The sequence below is a fragment of the Gallinula chloropus genome, assembly GCF_964237585.1.
Source record: "Gallinula chloropus genome assembly, chromosome: 2".
Classification (NCBI taxonomy): Eukaryota; Metazoa; Chordata; class Aves; order Gruiformes; family Rallidae; genus Gallinula; species Gallinula chloropus.
In genome coordinates, this window is record NC_140086.1 from 41,490,511 (window position 1) to 41,510,801 (window position 20,291).

General features: G+C 41.7%; 1 protein-coding gene across 1 annotated transcript; it reads left to right on the top strand.

Annotated features, from left to right (window-relative positions):
• Window positions 1-2,096: 2,096 nt before the first annotated feature.
• BPNT2 (3'(2'), 5'-bisphosphate nucleotidase 2) lies at window positions 2,097-19,290 on the top strand (the record flags this gene model as incomplete). The annotated part of the gene is made up of 5 exons (XM_084260084.1): window positions 2,097-2,483; window positions 14,261-14,420; window positions 15,364-15,459; window positions 17,199-17,360; window positions 18,842-19,290. 5 exons carry the CDS (start codon window positions 2,097-2,099, stop codon window positions 19,111-19,113), a joined length of 1,077 nt encoding a protein of 358 aa, XP_084116210.1. The 3' UTR covers window positions 19,114-19,290.
• Between the last annotated feature and the right edge of the window lie 1,001 nt (window positions 19,291-20,291).

Here is a 20,291-nt window from a genome sequence, read left to right on the forward strand (position 1 = left end):
TGAATTCATTGCTCATTAGACACTGCAGACACAAGTTTACCCTTTGTCCAACACCGACTCACTGTTGCTTCATGGCTTCTTACCATTAACTATTCCTATACAAAATGTTGAATCATTAAATCAGTATTAAGTGATCAGTGTATCATTTCAAGCCCCCTTCCTGCCAGAGAAGCAACTGCATAGAAAGAAACCTTGAACCTTAAAAAGAATGGGAGGCTAGAAAATGTAGACATACTCGTTGTTGCCTAATAACATAAATCCCAGCATAGCGAATAAAATCCTACTCTTTTGACTCCTGTTTCAAATGTGATGCTTTCTCTTGCTACAGTCCCTTCTTTCCTGTGTAATCCCCGCACACACATGCACACCGATCCTGCAGGCCACATCCTATGTCACCATGTATTTGAAGATGCCATTAAAATGAAAATGCTGGGGAGATGGCAAGTTCTCTTTGCAATGACAGGCTTAACTTTGGTTTTTCCAAGTTCTCACATTTCTGATTATACACGTTTAACGCTTGTAAAAATCAATCAAAAAACGTAACCACCCCCAAAAACAACCAAACAAAAAACCCCAACAAACCCACAAGATCCCAGGAAAATAACTACATTGCATGATCCCTAGTAACTATTTCTTTCCAGAGTCACTAGTAAGGTTTGTTTCTATAGCTTGGACATGAACAGACAAGAACATTGCTTGAATAAAAGAACATGCAATTAATTCAAGCAGTGCTGAATCAATTTTTATGTTTTAAGATATAACTTTACTAAAAACTACTAGAGAGAATTAGAATAGAGAACATAAAAACCCCCAGAGATTCTTCTTGGTTTCCACCCCAGACGTCTGTCTTGGTCATAAACATGCAGTTTCACACTCCCCCTAACCTACCGATGTGTGAAGAAAAAGCATAAATTAAGACAGATAGGTCCTTAACAGATCCCTCGGCTAGGAAAATGGCAGGATTTGCTTCATTTTACTGAATGAAATCTTAACCTCAAGCCCCTTTCCTACAGTTTGTAGCACAAAGGGCCTGCGAGTCTGCGAGTCCTAAAGTTCCCTGACCAGCATGTGAAAATCAAGATTGCTCAGCACTGAGCCGTTAATCATCATAGAAAGTGTTATGTTGGAAGGAGCCTTTAAAGGGTATCTAGTCCAACCCCCCTGCAGTAAGCAGGGACAACTTCACCAGATCAGGTTGCTCAGAGCCCCATCAAACCTGACTTTGAATCTCTCCAGGGATGGGGCCTCCACCACCTCCCTGGGCAACCTGTCCCAGTGATCTGCTACCCTCATATTGAAGAACTTTTTTCTAATACCCAACCTAAATCTACACTTTTCTTGCCCAAAACCATTACCCCTCATCCTATTGCCCCACACCCCCACGAATAGTTCATTCTCAGCTTTCTCACAAGCACCCTTAGGGTACTGCAAGGCTGCTATAAGGGGCCCCCGCAGCCTTCTCTTCCCCAGACTGAACCACCCCAACTCTTAACAGTAAATTTTCAGAAATTAAGTAGCAGTTTATGCCAAAGGCAGCTTCCAAACGAAAGCTCCTTCCCGGCCCGCCCAGCCGTCCCTCCGAGCGGCCTCCGGCTCCCGACCCAGGAGCCGCGGGCGGTGCAGCCCCCGCAGGCCGGTGGTCGCGCTGCCGGCAGCGGGCACGAGCAGCTCCACCGGACCCGCCGCTGCCTGGCCGTACGTGCTCCTCGGGCGTGAAGAATAAAAACAACCAAACAGTCTCAAAACCACACGTTTCAGGAGAATTCGGGAATGAAGAGTGGTGCGTGCTATCAGGCACGCTGGCGGCAGAAAACAGAGGGTCCAGCAGAACACCGCTAACTCCCCCGCCCCTCAGCCGAGCCCACCGAGAGGGCGGCGGGACATGCTCAGTGCGAGTGGCCGGGCTCCGCCTCCCCTTGACCCGGATACAGACAGCAGTGTCTCCCCGCCGGCTCGCTGGGGAGTGTGGAGCCGGGCCGGTCGTGGCAACGGAAGGAAGGGAGCGGAGCGAGTGAGCTTCGGCTGCACCATGGGGCTGTGGTGAGCACCTGGCACCGCTGCCCGCCCGCTCTGCCGTGCCTCCTTCCCCCGCGGCTATGGCCCCCATGGGAATCCGCCTCTCGCCGCTCGGCATGGCCGTATTCTGCCTGCTGGGGCTGGGCGTTCTCTACCATCTCTACTCCGGCTTTCTGGCCGGCCGTTTCGCCTTCTTCATGCTGAGCGAGCCGGCGGCCGGCGGCCCCGAGACCCCCCGCGGCTCCGCGCCCGCCGGCTCCGTGGACTTGCGGGAGCTGCTGGCCGTGTCCGTCCTGGCCGCCGTCAGGGGCGGGGAGGAGGTGAAGCGGGTCCGCGAGGGCAACGTCCTCAACGCCAAGGCGAAGGGGAAGACGCGGGAGGGGGCCGAGGAGCAGCTGACGACCGGCGACCTCCTCTCCAACCGCAGGATGTTCTACCTGCTGAAGGGCGCCTTCCCCGCCGTGCAGGTAGGTGCCGGGCTCCCTGCCGGTGTGCGGGGGAAGGCGGAGAGGCTGCTGGGCCCGTGGCCGGCCCCTCCCGGGGGTAGAGCCGTTACCGGCCCGTAACGCCCTGAGGCGAAGGGCCGGGCTGCCGTGCCGCAGGGGCTCGGCCGTTTGCGGGGAGACACGTGTCACCGCGCCGTTTTGCAACCGACGGCGGGAAATGATGCCTTTTTTTTTTTTTTATATTTGCGTTTTCCCTTCCTGCCTCGCTGATTCGGTGGCAGTGCCGCCTCATGATTGTTGCCGTGGGCGTGGGGTGGCAGGGGAAGGAGCTGGGTTACCCGCCAGCGAAGCCGTGCCGGGTAGAAGCGGTGCGGGCAGGAGGGGGGAAGAAGCACCGGGACTGAACACTGTGAGTTGTGCTCTCTTTAAGGAAGTGTCATAGAGCCGATTCTGCGTGTGTTTATGAGGCTGAGAGGAGCGATGCTGCTGTCGTCTTAAATTGTCCGTCCTGCCAGCTGGCCTCCCTGCCTTAAATTGCCGGGAGAGCCGGGAGTGAGAAGGGATTGAGAATTCGAGGTGTGATAACACTATGTTCCGATCGCTTGAGTCTTTAGTTCTTGTGACTCTGGGTCAGTAGATAAGCTGACAGCTGTGTCACGCTCTGGATCGCTGCCTAAGCGGGCAAAATGAATTTACTTTTCTTCCAGAGGTGTACACCTCCCTCTGCTCTTGTTTGCCTCCAAAATCTGTGTCTAAAGCTTGAGGCTGCACCCAAACCAGAACCACTCTTGGAGGCTTTTTTGTTGATAGAGGCTTTGTTTCTACTGCTGCTGTTTTAAGTGGGAACTTCAGTCTCTTGACGTTAAATTCCTTGGCTTTTTGCAGTAGTTTGAAATAATTAAGTTTGGATTTCACAGGTGGTGATGGCATGTTTTTCCTAGATAGGTTGAGAGAAGTAGTGCAGTTAAGTTTATGTTTTGCTTAAGTTTATTTACTACTCAGTGAGTTTTCAGTGGCTGCTCTGGAAGTTCCTCAGGATAGTTTGAGGTTCTTTGGTGTTTGGGTTTTAAGTGTTGCAGAGAACACATTGGATAAGGAATCTAAAGGAAACACCTAATTCTCCAATATCTGAAATAAACTTGATATGTGATCAATTTTCTCTACAGAAAGATGATGAAGGTTATGTTCTGAAGATTGCTGGATTGTCTGTCAGTGGCAAGTCACCTGCAGGCCCTACAGAAAAGGAAGAAATGTTGTCCCCTGCTCTGTTTTGCTATTCGGTGTCCTTGTGGCACTTGGCGTTACAGCATGCCAGTGTTGCTGCCTGACACCTGCACGCTTTCTCCCTTTCCACACATGGAGGGACTTAGTAGTTCAGACATGGGAGTTGTCCTTGCTCCCAGAGTAGGCTGGGGGTTTGGTTTGAGCTTGGAGAGCTTGGTGAGTTGTGGTGTCTGTTCCATGTCTGTAGTCATGCACGTGAACTGCTCTGGTTCATGGGTTGCATAGCGGTGACAGTTGAACAACTACTTTTAAAAGCTTTGGGTTTTCGTTCCTTAGAGTTGACTTGTATTGTTAGGCTTTAAAAATAGATGGTACTTTCTAAAGTGCAGATGTGTTCCCAAACATAGTATGAAGACAAAAATGTGCATGTACATCTGTGGATCTGGAAAAAAAAATCAGGCATACATTTTTTTTTTTCTTCTTTTTTTTTCTGTATTTCCTTTTTCCTTCTCCCACCCCCCTCGATTGACTGAGCTTGAGTTGGGGATGACTAGGAAAAGTTTGTGACAAATCATTCAGTTGATCTGTTATCCAATCAGACAGATCATCTCTGGGATATTTAGTGTTCCGAGTACATAATCTGGATAATAACAGCTGATCTCATGCAGCGTTTAAAAAATATCCACTAAGCTGTACATACTGGTAAGCCATGCTGTCTCTTAAAGTCTATACTATGGTGATGATGTATTCGTACACGTTTATCCAAACCAAAATAAAACCTTTGTCTTCCCATACACATGTGGCACTATGCACTGCTTGGGTGTGAAGACAAGGTCTGATCTCAGTCTCCAAATCCTTCATGTGCACCCTCAGCATTGCATGTCTAAAACTACTACTGTTTCATAGAACAGAACTGTTGTCCCAAAAGTGGGATCATTACCTGGTGTGGAGTACACCAATATAGATATCAGACCTGCTGTAGTTTTAGTGTGAAAATGAGTATTGTAGAGGATTTCCTGAGACACCTTTCATGTGTGGCAATGTAAGACTGCATCTTGTGAGAAGCATCGTACCTCTGGCTTTATCCCCTCTAGAGGGATGCTCCAGAATAAAACTGCTGAAGTCAAATAAACCTCTTCTTACTAGAGAAGATGCTGCTAACAAAAGCTGTCAAACATAAACTGAAAGTATTCTGGGAGTAAAGTTATGCAAAATGCTGATGTACTCATATAGTGGAGTCCTTAAGCCTAACAGGTACCTTAGCAGTTAAATTGGTGCCAAATGATGCAGACAGGAAAAAAAAAGGCACAAAAACTGGGTTCCAAAATATGCCTATAATGTAAAGGAAATGATCCATTAATTATCCTCTAAGAATAGCTGTGGCTTTCCAATGTTTAGATGTAACCCAGAGAAGTCATTTGACTGAAATAAACTTAAGTCAGTGAGCAGCCTTGGAGTCCCTGTGTTGTGCTGCTGGACATAGTTAGGGCAAGCCTGCAAGCACTCTGCCTGAAGCAGATGTTCAGGTGCGATTGTCAAGAGAAGGTGGAAGAGTTGGCTTTCTTGCTTGTGGAAGCTGAAATAAATCTGGAAAGAGCCTTACAATCCTGACAGTTGAGATTTATTGAAGAAGGCTTTCAAAAATCTGAAGGGAGGAAGAGAAGGAAAAAATAACATAGAAAACATTTTGTCTTTGTTTCTTAACTTAAGTAAAGCTATTGTGTCTATATTTAGAGGGAGAGAAACTCCACTGCTTACATCACCTGCTCCATTTGATATAAATAGATGCGTTTGCATCAGTTCAAGACTTCTTACAGCTAGATTAGGTAAGACCAAAGAGGAGCAGATCAGTTCTGTGTTATCATGGTATAGTAGCTAGATCGAATGGTGTTGGGTATTACATTGCTCAGAAATAGATGTGAGAAATACAGGGGAGGAAGGGGCGAGTCAGTTAAAAATAACTGGGGTATTACCCAGTGTTGTCTGATCGCACATATCCAGCAATGAATTTTTGCATGTTTGTGCAGTTGATTTGAAAATATATTTTGTGCTAAAATACATGTAATAGTTTCTCTTGATGATCTGCAAAGTTGCAGTTACAGGCTTGAGGAGTTTACTACTCCTGCACTACCCGTGTGCTGACCTTGTTTGTTTGTTGTGTTGAGAACAAGTTAAACCTCTGCTCCAGCTGTAAACATCACCTCTGCTCCTTTATTTTTATGTGAATTTAATTTATTTCTCTTATGTATCTTTTCTGGGGTTACTTCATTGCTTTCCTGGTTGGTTCTCTGTGCAGCCCTGTTTATTCCTTGTGCTAGCACAGCAGTGGTGTGATAAGGACTGGAATAGGAGTCAGGTGAGGGGATTAAGGACATGCTCAAACCAGCCCCAATGCTGGAAGGAAGAGGGGACTGAGGAAGCAGTGTTTCCCAATCTAGTAAGAGATTGGACAGAAACAGTGGTGTGTTCTGCCCACAAGAGCTTCTCATGATACTGGGGCTCCAGCTCCTGGTAAAGGAGCCTCTCTCTCAGCACCGTGCAGTGGGTCTTTCATTCTTCTAACACTGCTTGTCCAGGGGACAGTGTCAGGAGCTTGATATCTAAATGTATCCAAGGTAAAAAAGTAAAATAAAGGTGATTTAGGAATACTGTGGTTCACGTTATGACCTTACCAACAGACTCTGTCAGCACATCTGAAGGAGCAGCACTACTTGATCACAAAGACAGGATTGATTGTCAAGGAAGATGTGCTCTTTTCTAGCACTTTGGCCAAAGTACCTCTGTCCTTCAGCTATGAAAAAGCTAATTTAATGTGACCCACACAGTTCTGCTGTTTTGTTTCTGTATTCTGCTGGTGTTATTTTCAGAGGATGCAGACTTCAGTCTTACCTTACCAGAGTGAAATCTGCCCAATATTCTCATTTTCGGCTGTTGGGGCTTATTTTTGACATTGATTTATGTATTATAGTTGCACGAGCTATATGTTTTGGTTTCTAGTGAATAGAAAAATGCCCTTTGTTTGTTTTTTAATTGTTTTATTCATTGTGACTGTGGTGGACATCGAGTCTTTCTCTGTCCCAGCCTTTCTCTTTATTGGTATTGCCACTGTCCTGAATGCTAACCTTTTTCTCTCACTTTCCCAGGTAAGACAGATGATAAATACTTCATTTCAAGTTTGTGAATGATAACACTGGAATCCGGCATCAGTGTTTGAAATGGAAATTTAAGAACATGTCAGTTTTACTTTTAATGAGATTTTCTTCTAAATTAAATCCACTTTTGCAGAGTAATGTCTCTAAGCACTCCTTTTTTTTTTTTTTTTTTTTTTTTATCAAGCTACCTGGAATACTTTCTAGATTTAAACATGCTGTTGATAAGCTTCTGACCACTGTGCCAACTAGAAACTACTTAGAAAACAGGCATTTCATCTGAGGTGGCAAGCTCTGCAGTTGAAACTGATTCTGTGAGAAGGTTAGATATGTTAAAAAAACAAGTTTAAAAAACCAATATACTACTTGAACTTCAGAAGGATTTCAGTGCTTTGCTGAATAAGTTCAGTAATTTGTCTCTTTGTGTTGGGAGAGCAGCATCCTTGGGTCTTAGGGTTTTTAATAAAATTAATGTTCTTCCTACCCAGATGACTTCAGCAACTGCCAAGAGGATTCTAAGTAAACCCAGAAGTGTTGATGTTAATTGAAATCTCATTAATAGGTGTTGTCTGGAGATGCATTTCTTAACATGGGTTTTAACTGATTCTAGATCACTTCTACTGGCTCTTTACCTAAACTGAAATTAAAGCCTGTAGCTTTATGGTAATGAGTTCTGTGATTATCTTTTCAGATATAATTACAAGTAGTTCATTTGGCTTCTGCGTGTACTGGGGGTGTTTAATCTGTCAGCCGAGCATCTGAGAATTTGAGTTTGTTAGAAGTGTAGCTACTGTCAAACAGCAAAAGTTTTCTAGGTGTTATTGTGTTGGTAGTCTTCTAATCTAACAGCCTTATTTGGCTGCTTTCTTAAAGTGAAGTATCAAAACTCTTGTGACAAGTTAGTCACCCCTCTCTTTGCTAGACTGGCATCTGTACAGAACTGTAACGGAGAATTCAGCCGCCTACTGAAACAACTTGTGAGCTAAAGACTCTATTACTTTGGCTGCTTTTAAATTCTAGTTGTTTCAACAGATGACTGGTATAAACCATGAATTATGTGACCCATGGTGATTTCCTTTGGTTTTTTGTTTTATCCTAAGTCCGTAGAAGCAGAGCTGTCATACGATGCGTCTTTACCATTTACGAAAACCTGTTGGTTTCACTCTGCTTCCTGCTGGCTTAATGACTGAAGCCACGTAATGAGTTTTGATGAGCAATAACTGAGCTTTTTGATATTTAGGCTTGTCCATATTCTTTGCAGATCCCATCGTTGTGTTCTCACATGAAGTGACTACTTATCATTGTAGTTGATGGTAGAGAACTTTGGTCTGTCTGGACTTCTTTGCCTTAACAAATATGTGCCTCCTTTATCTGTGCTGTGCCATTATTATACAAGTATTTGTTGTTTTCATTTCAAATGGATGACAACATGACACCAGCAGGTTTTTATGCCTTTCATTATTTTATATATGAACATATTTTTATACATTAAAATTTTATATGCAAATATATTTTATATATTTATTATGCTGCATTACCTTTTAACAAGTTATTCTGCAGGGTCCTCTCTGTTCTTTCATAAGAAAATCTACCATGCTTAAACACTTCCTAAATTGGACCCTTGCAAGAGGAGCCTTTATGAAAGTCGTGAAGATACCTCTAAAAGCTATTTTTGAAGTTCTTTTTTTTTTCCCTTTCTAATATGTTGTGGTAATCTAAGATGGAAGAGAACCCTTCCAAAAGGAAGCAGTGGCTTTAAAAATGTCAGTACATTAAATAAAACTTGAATTTTTAGACTCTGCTGTTAAGGCTACTGTGCAACTTGCTTAAAGGCTTTTAAAACTTAAAGAGAAAGAGGTCTTTTAATTTCTGAGTTTGCATTCTTTTCAGTGTCAAGAAACATAAGCTTTCAGGAAGCAGATTTCATTCACAGTGAAAACTGCTACTTGCTACCCCCAAATTCGAAAGTTGTAAGGGAGAGATTGAGTGGTCCTGGCTGCAGGTGAACCCAGTCTTGGTGTGAATGTGAGCCCTTCCTTCTGTAGGAGATTTTGGAGCCCTGGTTTGTAACCAGGGTAAACTGGATGCTTTCCTCAGTTATTGGAAACAGGGTGCTGTTTCTTGTTTTCCTGGAGAGTGCTTTCCTCTTGTGAAGATTTATATGTCCTGACTTGTTGAGTGGGTGTTTACATTCAGAGGTTTTGGCATCTGATTCCTTCACACGGTCTGTGTATGCGTGGATGCTGTAAGGAGACGAGACAGCTTTCACCTCTGATACACTTGAGGGGAAAAAGCAGGGAGTTACTGAGCCAAAGGAGGTAAACCAGCCTGACTTGTAGTGCAGAGGGTGTAAGGGCACATCGCTCCTCGGAGTAAGGTGATGGCAGTGATTGGAGGGGTGAGGTGTGAGGCTTGGCCTGTAAGCATGGGAAAGCCCAAAGGCTGCTGGTTGAACTTCTCTCCCCTGAGTTGTGACATCTCTTAAGCACAGTCAAGTAACAGCAAATCAACTACAGTCCTGCTCAGCCTCCTCATAGCTGGTTGCTCTGGATGTTAGTCCAGAGGGTACATAGAGTGATAAAATACCTTCCACTGTCCACAGGGGACATCTGTTACCCAGTAAGAAGGAAGCAGAGTCATTGTTGGTTCATTTTTTGTAAATGTTTGCATTTACTTATTTACTTCTGTCCTCCGGCTCCTTTCCTCCATCTCCTGTTGGGCGAATACAGATGGCAGAGTTAAGTTCAAATCTTGGGTATGTGTAACGGTTACCTTGTGTAATCAGTCGTGAAGTGGCTGTGAATGTCATGCAGAGGTAGTGCCTTAAAACAGGAAAACAAGCATGTTAATGTTTTACTAACATGTTCCCTTGTACAGGCTTGCCTGGCCCTCCAGGCTTTTCATTTTCATGATCCCACTCAAATCAATAGACTCATCCACTGAGTCATAGGATAGTTTGGGTTGGAAGGGACTGTTAAAGGTTATCAAGTCCAACCTCCCTGCATTAAGCAAGGACTTCTTCAACTAGATCAGGTTCCTCAGTGCCCTGTCCAACCTGGCCTTGAGTGTTTCCAGGGATGGGACATCTACCACCTCTCTGGGTAACTTGTTCCACTCATTATTCTTGAAAAGGAATAAACTTACATTCATGTTCTGACTGGCAAGTATTGTCTTTTGTTGTTATCTCGACTGTAGGGTTGTTCTGTTTTACCTTGAACAGCTTAATTAGTGTTTCTTCTTTATAGTACAGGTGGAATAATATTTGTGTTGTTTTCTGTTCTAATAAAACAGCACCGAGATTTGGGGTTGAGAGGACTTAAATCAGATGGGGATACTGATGCTCAGGAACAGAGAGAGATGTGCTACTTCATCTTTTTTCAAGATACTGGATTATTTGCATATTAAAATACAAAATGAATATTGGGCTGGATAAGAATATAAGGAAGGAGGGAGAGTTAATACATGTAAATAAAATTTACATACCACCACACCCTTTCTAAGAAAAGCATTGCATTTTCATGTACTGATGTTTATTAAAAATAAAAATCAATTGTGTGTTGGAACAGAAACTTCTATTTAAGTTTTTTGCCAAATTTTTTTTTAAAGTTTAATTTATCTTTAATGGGTGAATTCAGAGGCAACACTATGGCAGCATCCTACTGTTTCAAACCAGGAAAAAACCTGAGTTTGCTCACCTTGCCACAGACTGCAGCCTAGTATTCAGACAGATTGGTCGGTTGCTGAGCTGTCCTGCGGGTATCGCAGAGCGCTGGTAGGGAGCAGCCCAATACAGGTATACAGGTCAATGGGCCACTGTGAAGTTCCCTGAAGCCTTTACGTCATCAGGACTGTTGACTGTTTGGAGCACTGTATTTATCCACATGTTTATAGCACGCTCTTGAATTGCTTCCTATGTCCTTGAGCAGATCTATATTCCAAGCGCCAACGTGCCGGAGGAGAGAAGTTGCTGTGCAGTGGGTTGCCAAAGGCTGGGAACACCCAGGTCTTTAGGAAGGCACACTGTGGGCCAAGCCCTGTGTTGCCACTTGACCTCTGCTGCTGGGTTCTACAAGATGCATCCTGCTCCATCATGGGACTCCTGCACCTCACAGGCTCTCTTTAAGGAAGCTCTGCACTGGCAAGATGCAGCCAGACTGCCTTGTTTGTAAAATATTTTTTTGACCTTTCAGCAGTAGTCCGTTCACTGATTTACATATATTTTATTAAATCCCTGTTTAATGCAGTTATTCACTGTGAGAAGGACCTCCCTCTCAAATATAACTGGGGAAGATTGCTGAAATGTCTGGGAGCAGCTTACAGTGCTTCCTGAGATGGGCTTTACAGCTTACAGCTCTTACGTAGTTAACCCCAAATAACTGTGTATTTCTGTCTTCTACTTGCTGTCTCAAGGTGTTGCCCAATGGGTTGCTATCTAAATCTGACCCTTAGGAGCAGGCAAATTTATGTATGTGATAGCAAGCATGCAAACTTTATAATTGTTTGCACTAACAGTTTAATTGCCTCAGAGCGCATTGCTGGAAGAAGCTCTGCGGTTTGAGGCATCGTCATTGTCTTCTTACTGGCTTCAGAGGGAAGACTTGGGAGTGAAGTCAACCATGTATTCATATGACTGTGGAAAAGCACAGAATCACAAAATGCTTTGGGTTGGAAGTGACCTTAAAGACCACCTAGATCCAATCCCCTTACCTTGGGGGGTCATGATCTCTGGAGGCTTCCAGAGAATGGCAAGTAGGAATGGAACATCATACTAATGCCAAGGCATGTTTTCTGGGTATGTTCTCATGTATTCTAAATAAATTAATTCCTAGTGTTAAATGGTTAGTCATCTTCTCGGAGGCAATCATGTCTTGCAACACCTATACCCTAGCTTTCTAGCAATAAATAAGTTGAAGGACTACAAACAATGAAAAAGTTAATAACTGAATTTCTGCTTGGATATGACTTCTCTGGAGTATTCAGCCTACTGAAGCTACAGTGTAAATAATCATGTGAATGGAACATCTACTGATGTGGGGTTGGGGTGTTTTGGTTTTGTGGGGGTTTTTTGTGTGTCTTTTTTCTTTTTTTTTCAGAGGGCTTTGCAATCTTAGTGCTGTTAACACACACCACCCCCCTCCATTCTCTTTCTTTTTCTTTTTTTTTCTGGCGGAGTAACTGCAGCTGTTGAGTGAGACTCCTCACAAGCAGTATGGCTGCTTGCAGTGGCAGCAGAGTCACAGCCACCCCTACAAAAATTGAACTAGTAGAAAGTCTTTCTCTGGAGTCAATACCTTTCAGATAGCTTCAGCCTTTTAATTTTAGTGTACTGTAACAACAGGTTTAGGAAGATATTCTTCCTTTTGAGGATTAGTTCCAACTCAACTTTTTGGAGGCCTCTTCCTTCTGTTGAGGAAGTGTGCTCCTATGAGGTGCATAATACACTGTAGTGGAATTTGAACTGCCCAGGGGCTGTGTGGAGGCTGCCAAGTCTGTGGGACTAGTCGTCTTGACTTTGCAGGACTGTGTTCCCTAAGGGGGAAAAAATCATCAGGTTTATTGTACAGTGACAGATGTTTAGTTTGTAAATGTCAGGGCAACTTCAAGCACTCTGTGTTTGGCATGCAATGCTTCAAATACTCTTTTTTTAAAGTGACAAGAGAGCTATAATGTGTGGCTGGAGTTGCTTTCTTTTTTTTTTAATTCTCTTGGAGAAGATGGCCCTTAAACCTTTGGTAATAATCTGCTACGGTTAGGTGTGTGATGTCTTTACTTGTCATGTATTATGACAACGATGTGTTGTCATAATGTATGTACATGAATTATGTAAAAACTCTGCAGATGCAAAGTCTGTAACAATCACATGTAGCTGGATCATTTCTTTAATTGTCATTCAATGTCACCTGCCTACAACATCTGTAATAAATCCCCTCTGACTAAAACAATGTATCTACTCTTATCAGTCCGTTACCTGAATCTGAGGTAGCAGCCTTGACGCCATCTGTAGCGAGTAAAGGGAGATCAGTGGTTCTAGGTTGTAGATGCATTGCATCCTGCGTGCACCTACTATTTTGACTTGACATCAGAGCTAGTCAGTTCAGCATCCCTTTAGGATTATACTAGAGTAAGCCACCTTTAAAATCAGCAAGAATAAAAAAGTTTCTATTGCTAATATTCTGAAATGTTCTGAAGGTCCAGATTGGTTCCACTTAATTTCAGACAACCAACACATCTAAGCTGTAAGCACCCTATGTGGTGTGATGTGTTTCTGAAGGGTTCACAGAGGCTGAAGCTTGAAGGGCAGAGTAACAATGATTTCCTTATTATGGCAATAGTAGTAAAAATACTAGTCTTCTAATGTAACTGTGATACTAAAAGTAAATGGGATGAATTTATCTAAGTTCCTGTTAGTGCTGTTTATATCCAATTGCATTACAGCTCTCCTATAAACCATGTTTGCAGTGGTAGTCAGCTGATATGGATGGGTTAAGACAGATTGATCTGTATTTCCCTAGTGGTTCCTCCTGCTGCATTATGTGATGTTTTGTAACATGAGGGATCATTACATACAACCTTTTGTGAAAACTGCGTCTCCTGTGATCCAAAAATATCTTGTTACTGCAGTCATAGTGACATTGTATTGGGTTTTGCAGAATGTTATTCAATCTAACAGATTGACACTGTGTGCTCCACTACTGGACCAAGCTCTGTTCAGTATACTGAGATGGCCTTTGGTCCCAAATAAAACTCATTAAGCTGGGTAGCAAGCGACAACAGGCTTAAATTTGACCTTTGACTGCTATTTATAAATGTTCTTCATGGTCCTTCTTGGGTCTTTAGACCAACCTACCCTACAGACAGATAATGGAGTGTTATTAACTTCTTTATACAGCTGTCAGATTAATGGTATTTTGTAATGGTTAAATCCAGTTGAGCTACTTGATTTGCTGATTGTAACTCAGTGCCAGAAGAAGGAATATATGCTAGAATTCCTACTCATCCAAATCATGCCCTAGTTTGCAAAATATTTGTTGATAAAATATCTATGTGTTTCAGTCTTCATCTCCTGGTCTCTATAAATGGATTATCAGATCCAGCTTTATCTGTATACCACATGCTTCTCCAAAGTAAAATGTTCTGCGTGCAGTCTTTGAAGCAACTGTATTTAACTCTTGCTTTAAAGTAAAAATATAATTCATACTGTGAGAAGGTTCAGTAGGAAGAGCCCCAGCCAAAGAAACAGTGTCCAGCTGTGGTAACAGCTTACAAAGTGCTGAAAAAGGACTAATTCATGCATTTAGCTTTTAGACTAATCCCACTTTCAGGTGGAGGTGTAAAGAAAAGGTATAAACAAACCTGTAATTTTCCCAAGTTACCAGTTACTGTATCTGACAAGTTAATGCATCTACTTCTGTTGTCTTACCGTAGATAAACTCTGAAGAACATGTTGATACAGCTGATCAGGAGGCAGTCTCTTGGGATCGCAGTATTCCTGAAGACATAAAACAAAAAATACAGCCTAAAGAGGTTCCAGCAGAAAGTGTTACTGTCTGGATCGATCCATTAGATGCTACACAAGAATACACAGGTAGCTGATTCTTGTTGACAAATCATGTGTGTAATTCTGATGTCTGCCTTTTGTACTGGAGACAAAATAGTAAGTATTTACAATGGCATCTCTTGTTTAAGTGCACTGTGTCAAAGCTAGCGTGATTTTAATTGAACAAATTGCATAAGGAATATAGTTATTGGGCTGTAGCATTTACTTTTATACATACCAACTCTGAAATAATTTTGTACTCCTTGCAGCTAAGTAATTGCTAAAATCAATGGTGACTGTCATTCATGGATTCTGCAGGAACTGCACTCTTTTTTAATATTATTATTATTACTGTGGCATCACTATGTCAGAATATTTTTTGTTGCTTATTTAAAGGGAATTAGTGAACATTCTATTTTAATATAAAAAAAGTTGCTATAGTTTTTCAAAATAGCATGTGTAATTCAATCTTCCCCTTCTCAGATTTTTAAGATGTCACATAAGCAGTTCAAGGCAATCCAACTAAAACTGTTGCTGATAAGTCTTGCATAACAAATAGAAAAATTGAGGGTTTTTTAATTTTTGTGAATATTCCAGCGATACAGTTGCCTTTTTCATGTGAATGCTTTTTGGTATTTGAATTATCAGTTTTGTACCAATAGAGGATAGGAGGTGGGGCAGAAAAAGGTGAATATAGGGGCCGAGATTTCTATGAAAATACCTGCTGCATAATAGAGACCTGTCAGCATTCAGTCTGGTAGAGGTACAGGTTACATCTACTGAACAGGAAAAATCACTGGGGAACTGAAAAGTTGTTAAAGCCTTTCAAAAACCACAAAGTTATTTGAAGATACAACAAAGTTACATAATTGTAAAAGGCGGAATGTAGACTGGGCTTCAAAGAACAGCGTTTCTGTAATGTCAGGTTTGCTTTTGTCTGCATTCCTGGCATTTGGCTGTGAAGCTGCTGACTTTCTCCTTGTGCCCACAGAGGATCTTCGGCAGTACGTCACAACGATGGTGTGCGTGGCTGTGAACGGCAAACCCATAATAGGAGTGATACACAAGCCCTTCTCAGCCTATACAGGTACCTTCATGGCTTCACGTATTTCCAGCATCTCCAGTTACAGTGTTAATTTAAATTAAAAGGGTGCATTTTAAACTAACTGCAAATGTGTTCAGGTATTAAGATCCCTGCAATCAGAGTGCTTATAGCAACCCAAAGAAAGTGAAACCTACTCATACTGACCAACCTTAGGTGTGCTGGTAGTCTTTAACAGAAATATACTTTGCTCATTCAGCAGAACAGGTTGGGTCTGTGGTAGTATAGCCAGGAGCTGGTATTTATTCAGAGTGAATAGAAAAGAAGAAAGATCTTAATGGCAACTGTAAGTAACAGGCAAGACCAACTGTCTAACATAGTCCTATTGATTATCTGACATACTTTCAGTGCCACAATACAATTAATTTGTTAGCATTAATGATGTATCAGTGAGGATGGCTGCAAGCTTGTCAATGTGTATGCACCTCTGAAAGCTTCAAGGTAGTTTTAGTATTTGCGTCTTACATACTATATGTTTGAAATATGAATTTCTGTTCTCATTTTCCCTTAGGCAATACTGACCTCTAGAGTTGTGAAGTTACACAGTAGCTCTGGCGCAGAAACTAAGACTGAATAAATGCACTTCTTAATTTGTTCTCTTTTTTTCCCCCCACTGTATGCACAATATTTTGTGTTAAATATTTTACTGTCATAAATAACTAGAAATTAAATCCATATTTAATATATTTGCTATATTCCAATATGCTTTTAAGAATCTTGGGGGGGTTGGGAACATATTTTTCTAAGGATCGACATCTATCTGAAGTGGGTTTTTTTTAGCACTATGATTTTGAGAATTAACCTCCTTTAAAATTAATAAAGTGTAATATATTGAGACGTGGCATTAGACAAGATTCAATGTATTCTGTCATTCATTGTGACAAGCATTCATTTCCCAAGTTGGAAGTACCAACATGTTATGAGTAGGATTGTGCCTAATGCTACCACACAAATATAAAGCGATCAAGGGCAATCGGCATTGTTATTACACATAACTCGGTCTGTTGCCATACAATCTGTCCCTCTACTGAGATGAAATTGCTGGTTAGTCTGCTAAGTATATGTCAGATTAACGGTTAGGGGATGCCACCTACCAGGCTTGGCTTTGAACCTCATGATGAAACAAGTGGGAGGTTGTTTATTCTAAATCCAGTCCTCTGAAACATGCCATCACGTGTTTTCCTCAGTATTCCTATTCTCCTGAGCTATTTCCTTCCTTAACATTGCTATACTTTGAAAGAGATGACTCAGTAACATTTTTGCTTTCTGCTTTGAAGGGTAATGGGGCTTTCTGTTCTTATAAAAAGATTGTTTGAGAAAACACTGTATCTATTTCTGACTCTGAGCCATCATTTTAACTCCTGTGTCTATCCAATCTCGAGCTCTAAATATCAGTACTTGGGACTTTTCCCTCTTGCTCTGTTTTTCTGTTTTGTTTTTTTCTTTTTTTTTTTTTTTTTTGAAGTATCACAGAAGAATAGTCGGGCATGGAATAGTGCCATATGCACAGAAATGGTGGGGGAGTGTGTGTTTCTCTTCCACTTGCATGCACGTGTAGGGATGCACCCCTTCCATCTGTCTGCCCTAACTTTCTCATTTACAGTAGGGAGGGAAATGAAGTCAGAGGCATAAATCCCATTTTCTCTGATAAGTATCCTTTTATCTGTACACTTAACAGAAATTGTCTTTTGTAAATCTTAGCAGAACTTGTGTTTCTCTTGTAGCCTGGGCAATGGTGGATGGCGGGTCGAATGTAAAAGCTCGTTCCTCCTACAATGAGAAAACTCCACGGATTATTGTATCCCGCTCCCATGCAGGGAAAGTTGAGCAGGTTGCACGGCAGACATTTGGAAATAAGACAGTGATAATCCCCGCTGGTGGAGCAGGTTTGGTTCCTCAAGCATTCTGTCCATTTTATTGCTTCCAGATGATTTAACGGGATAACTGATATTAGACAAAGGATATAGAACTGTGGCATCTCCTCTTTTTCCTCTTACATTTTGTTCTTCACACCCCTTGAGAGTAGGGACACAGTTTTTCCTGTGTGTAGAAACCTGTATGCACACTTAGTTCAGGCTTCAGGCTGTACGCTGGTGAATCTAAGCCTGCATCAGCAAAGTTATCGTGGTCCTTTCATTTAATGCACTTACGTGCCTTCACTGAAGGTGCTGATGCCTTTGTGGAGGAAAAAGGGTTGTGTGACCACATACAGAATCATGAAGTATCATCTGTTGGTTCTTAGTGAACTAGTAGAATGTTTAATTAAGCTGGGTTTTTTAATAAAAGCCATTTAAGCTTGTTACTATTTCTCGCATTTATGTCAAAAGAGAAAGCTAGTGTCACTGAAGCCTGTTTTCATCTGCTTCATATTCAGACCAAAGAGGTTTTAGGGTACTTTTTGTAACCTTACACAATATCCCCATGCATGTTACTGACAGAATGCAAACATTTGATGCACTAGGGAGAAGCAATAGCAGTTTTAAAGTCTCAGAAAAGCTATGCAAAGTTTTAATTTTTTGGAAGTGTAACTCTCTCTGTCTTTAACATGGAAAGCTGGAGCTCCCTTGTAGGTTGTTTAGTCAAGGTCTTGCATAGTTTCTTGGTGATGAATCTAAACAAGTTTCCTTATGATTAAGGAAATGAAAGTGTAACTCACTATAGCAGATCTTCTCCAGGGCTTGACAGTATAAGATATAGAAAGGAACAGTTTAGCAAAACCAAGGATAGCGGTTGAACAGTTGAACAATTGAAATAACAGTCAACATGGAATCAAGGAATGCTTTGGGCTAGAAGGGGCCTCAAAGATCATGTAGTTCCAACTCCCCTGCCATGAGCAGGGACACCCTCCATTAGATCAGGTTGCCCAAAGCAAAGAAAGAATACTATTTTGAGCTATGACTCTGTATTGTATAATGTATGATAGAGGGGAACATCCTGGGCTGAGTTCTTTTATTAAAGACTGGTATTTGCGTCTTCCTTCTGCTGTAATAAAAACCCAGGAAGAAAAAGGTAGACTTCAGCATCGTGTTTTTTTAATGTCTCTTGATAAGTCTGTGTAGCATATTAGTAAAAGCTGCATAGAAACAAAGTGTCTCAAATCCCCAAGGCTTTAATTAGAGTGGAAAAATCTTGGTGAATGTGTGGGTGGGTATTCCTTTTTCAAGTCTTCTCTTCAGGTCAGAGGGTAGACAAAGATGCCTCCACCACTATATATACAGGATGGTGTGATATAATTAATGACATTGCTTTCTAAAATCTTGCATGTGCCTACTATCTATTAACACTTATTAGTACATTGATCCTTTGTGATGAACAGGAAATCTTGGTTTGACTTTTGGGTCTTTGAACTTCTGTCCATTTCTTCTAGGTTATAAAGTGTTGGCCCTCCTTGATGTGGCTGAAAAGAATCAAGAAGAAGCTGATGTGTATATCCATGTCACTTACATTAAGAAGTGGGACATATGTGCTGGAAATGCAGTGTTGAGAGCGTTGGGTGGCCATATGACTACCCTGACTGGTGAAGAAATTAGTTACACCGGCGCAGATGGCAATGAGGGAGGACTTATAGCCAGTATCAACATGAACCATAAAGCACTAATTGAAAAACTGCCAGATCTGGAAAAAACATCGCACAAATAAACCTGACTGGTGGAGAAGTACAAGTCGTGCTTTTGTAGCCTCCACATGCTCTGTCTGAAGAAGCAGGTGCAAAACCCTGCTGGGAAAGATGCACAGCAAAGCAAAGCAGTTTGGTGTGGGTTTGGGGACTATATTGTGCATTGGGTTTCTTCAGTGGTGGTATTTAAAAAAAGAATAAAATAATAATAATCAGAAGTAGGAAGGGGACTGACTGCCTCACACCTCAGTTTCCATGTTGTATTTTTTCAGACTGTTTCGATGCAGTTCTTTATACTCAAGGTGCAAATGCTGGTGAGCATGGGTGAACTAAAGAAAAACCCAAATTGGTTCATAAAGTAACATACCTAGTGCTCACAGGAATTTCTTGGAACCTTTTACATCTTGTTACTGTAGCTGTAGCAACTCCATAATGAATTAGGTAAGAAAAACGGTTGATTTGTATAGGCACTTGCCAGCTCTGGAAACAATTTATCAGGAAGCATGACCCTGAGTTCTGTATCCCCTGAACAGAAAGCACAAGAAGGTTGACACAAATTTATATGCAGCAACCATGTATCTTTGACAGTTTGGCACACCTGCTTTTTAAGAGAAAGAAAGAAATGTTCTGTACTATTTTGAACTTTTTTTTTTTCCCCTGAAGATGTAAACCAGTTTAGTTCAGATGGGTTGTGAATATCAGTATTTTATTAGTCAGTGTAATTATTTCCATATACCTTTTTAAAAGAAGGCAACATTTCCTTGTATAGTTTTTAACAATTACTTCTCGTCCTTGATTTCCGTGTACGGTGTTGAAGATGCATGCCAGATTTTTCTCTGATATAGGACTTGTCCATCATTTGGTGTTTGTGCCTGTAGAAGCAGCTTCTTCCTTCAGTACCTGTGGGGGTTTTGGTTGGTTGGTTTTTTTCCCCTTGGACAGAGTCATATAGAACAAGTTTAACAGAAATAGAAAATCCATCAGTTGTTTCTATTCACAACACGAGATATAAACCAGCAATTTTTTCTACAATCCCAGGAATAACTTTTTATCCTTTTAGCTTAAGGTACCACCTTTTCTGCAGAAAGCTCTTAGGCTATCCCAGACAGCTCGCAGTTACTTGGTTTCTGGAAATTTCACACACACAGAGATTGATAGAACTTGAATCTGTTTAAGCAAGTGTGAAGAACTCATGGCACTT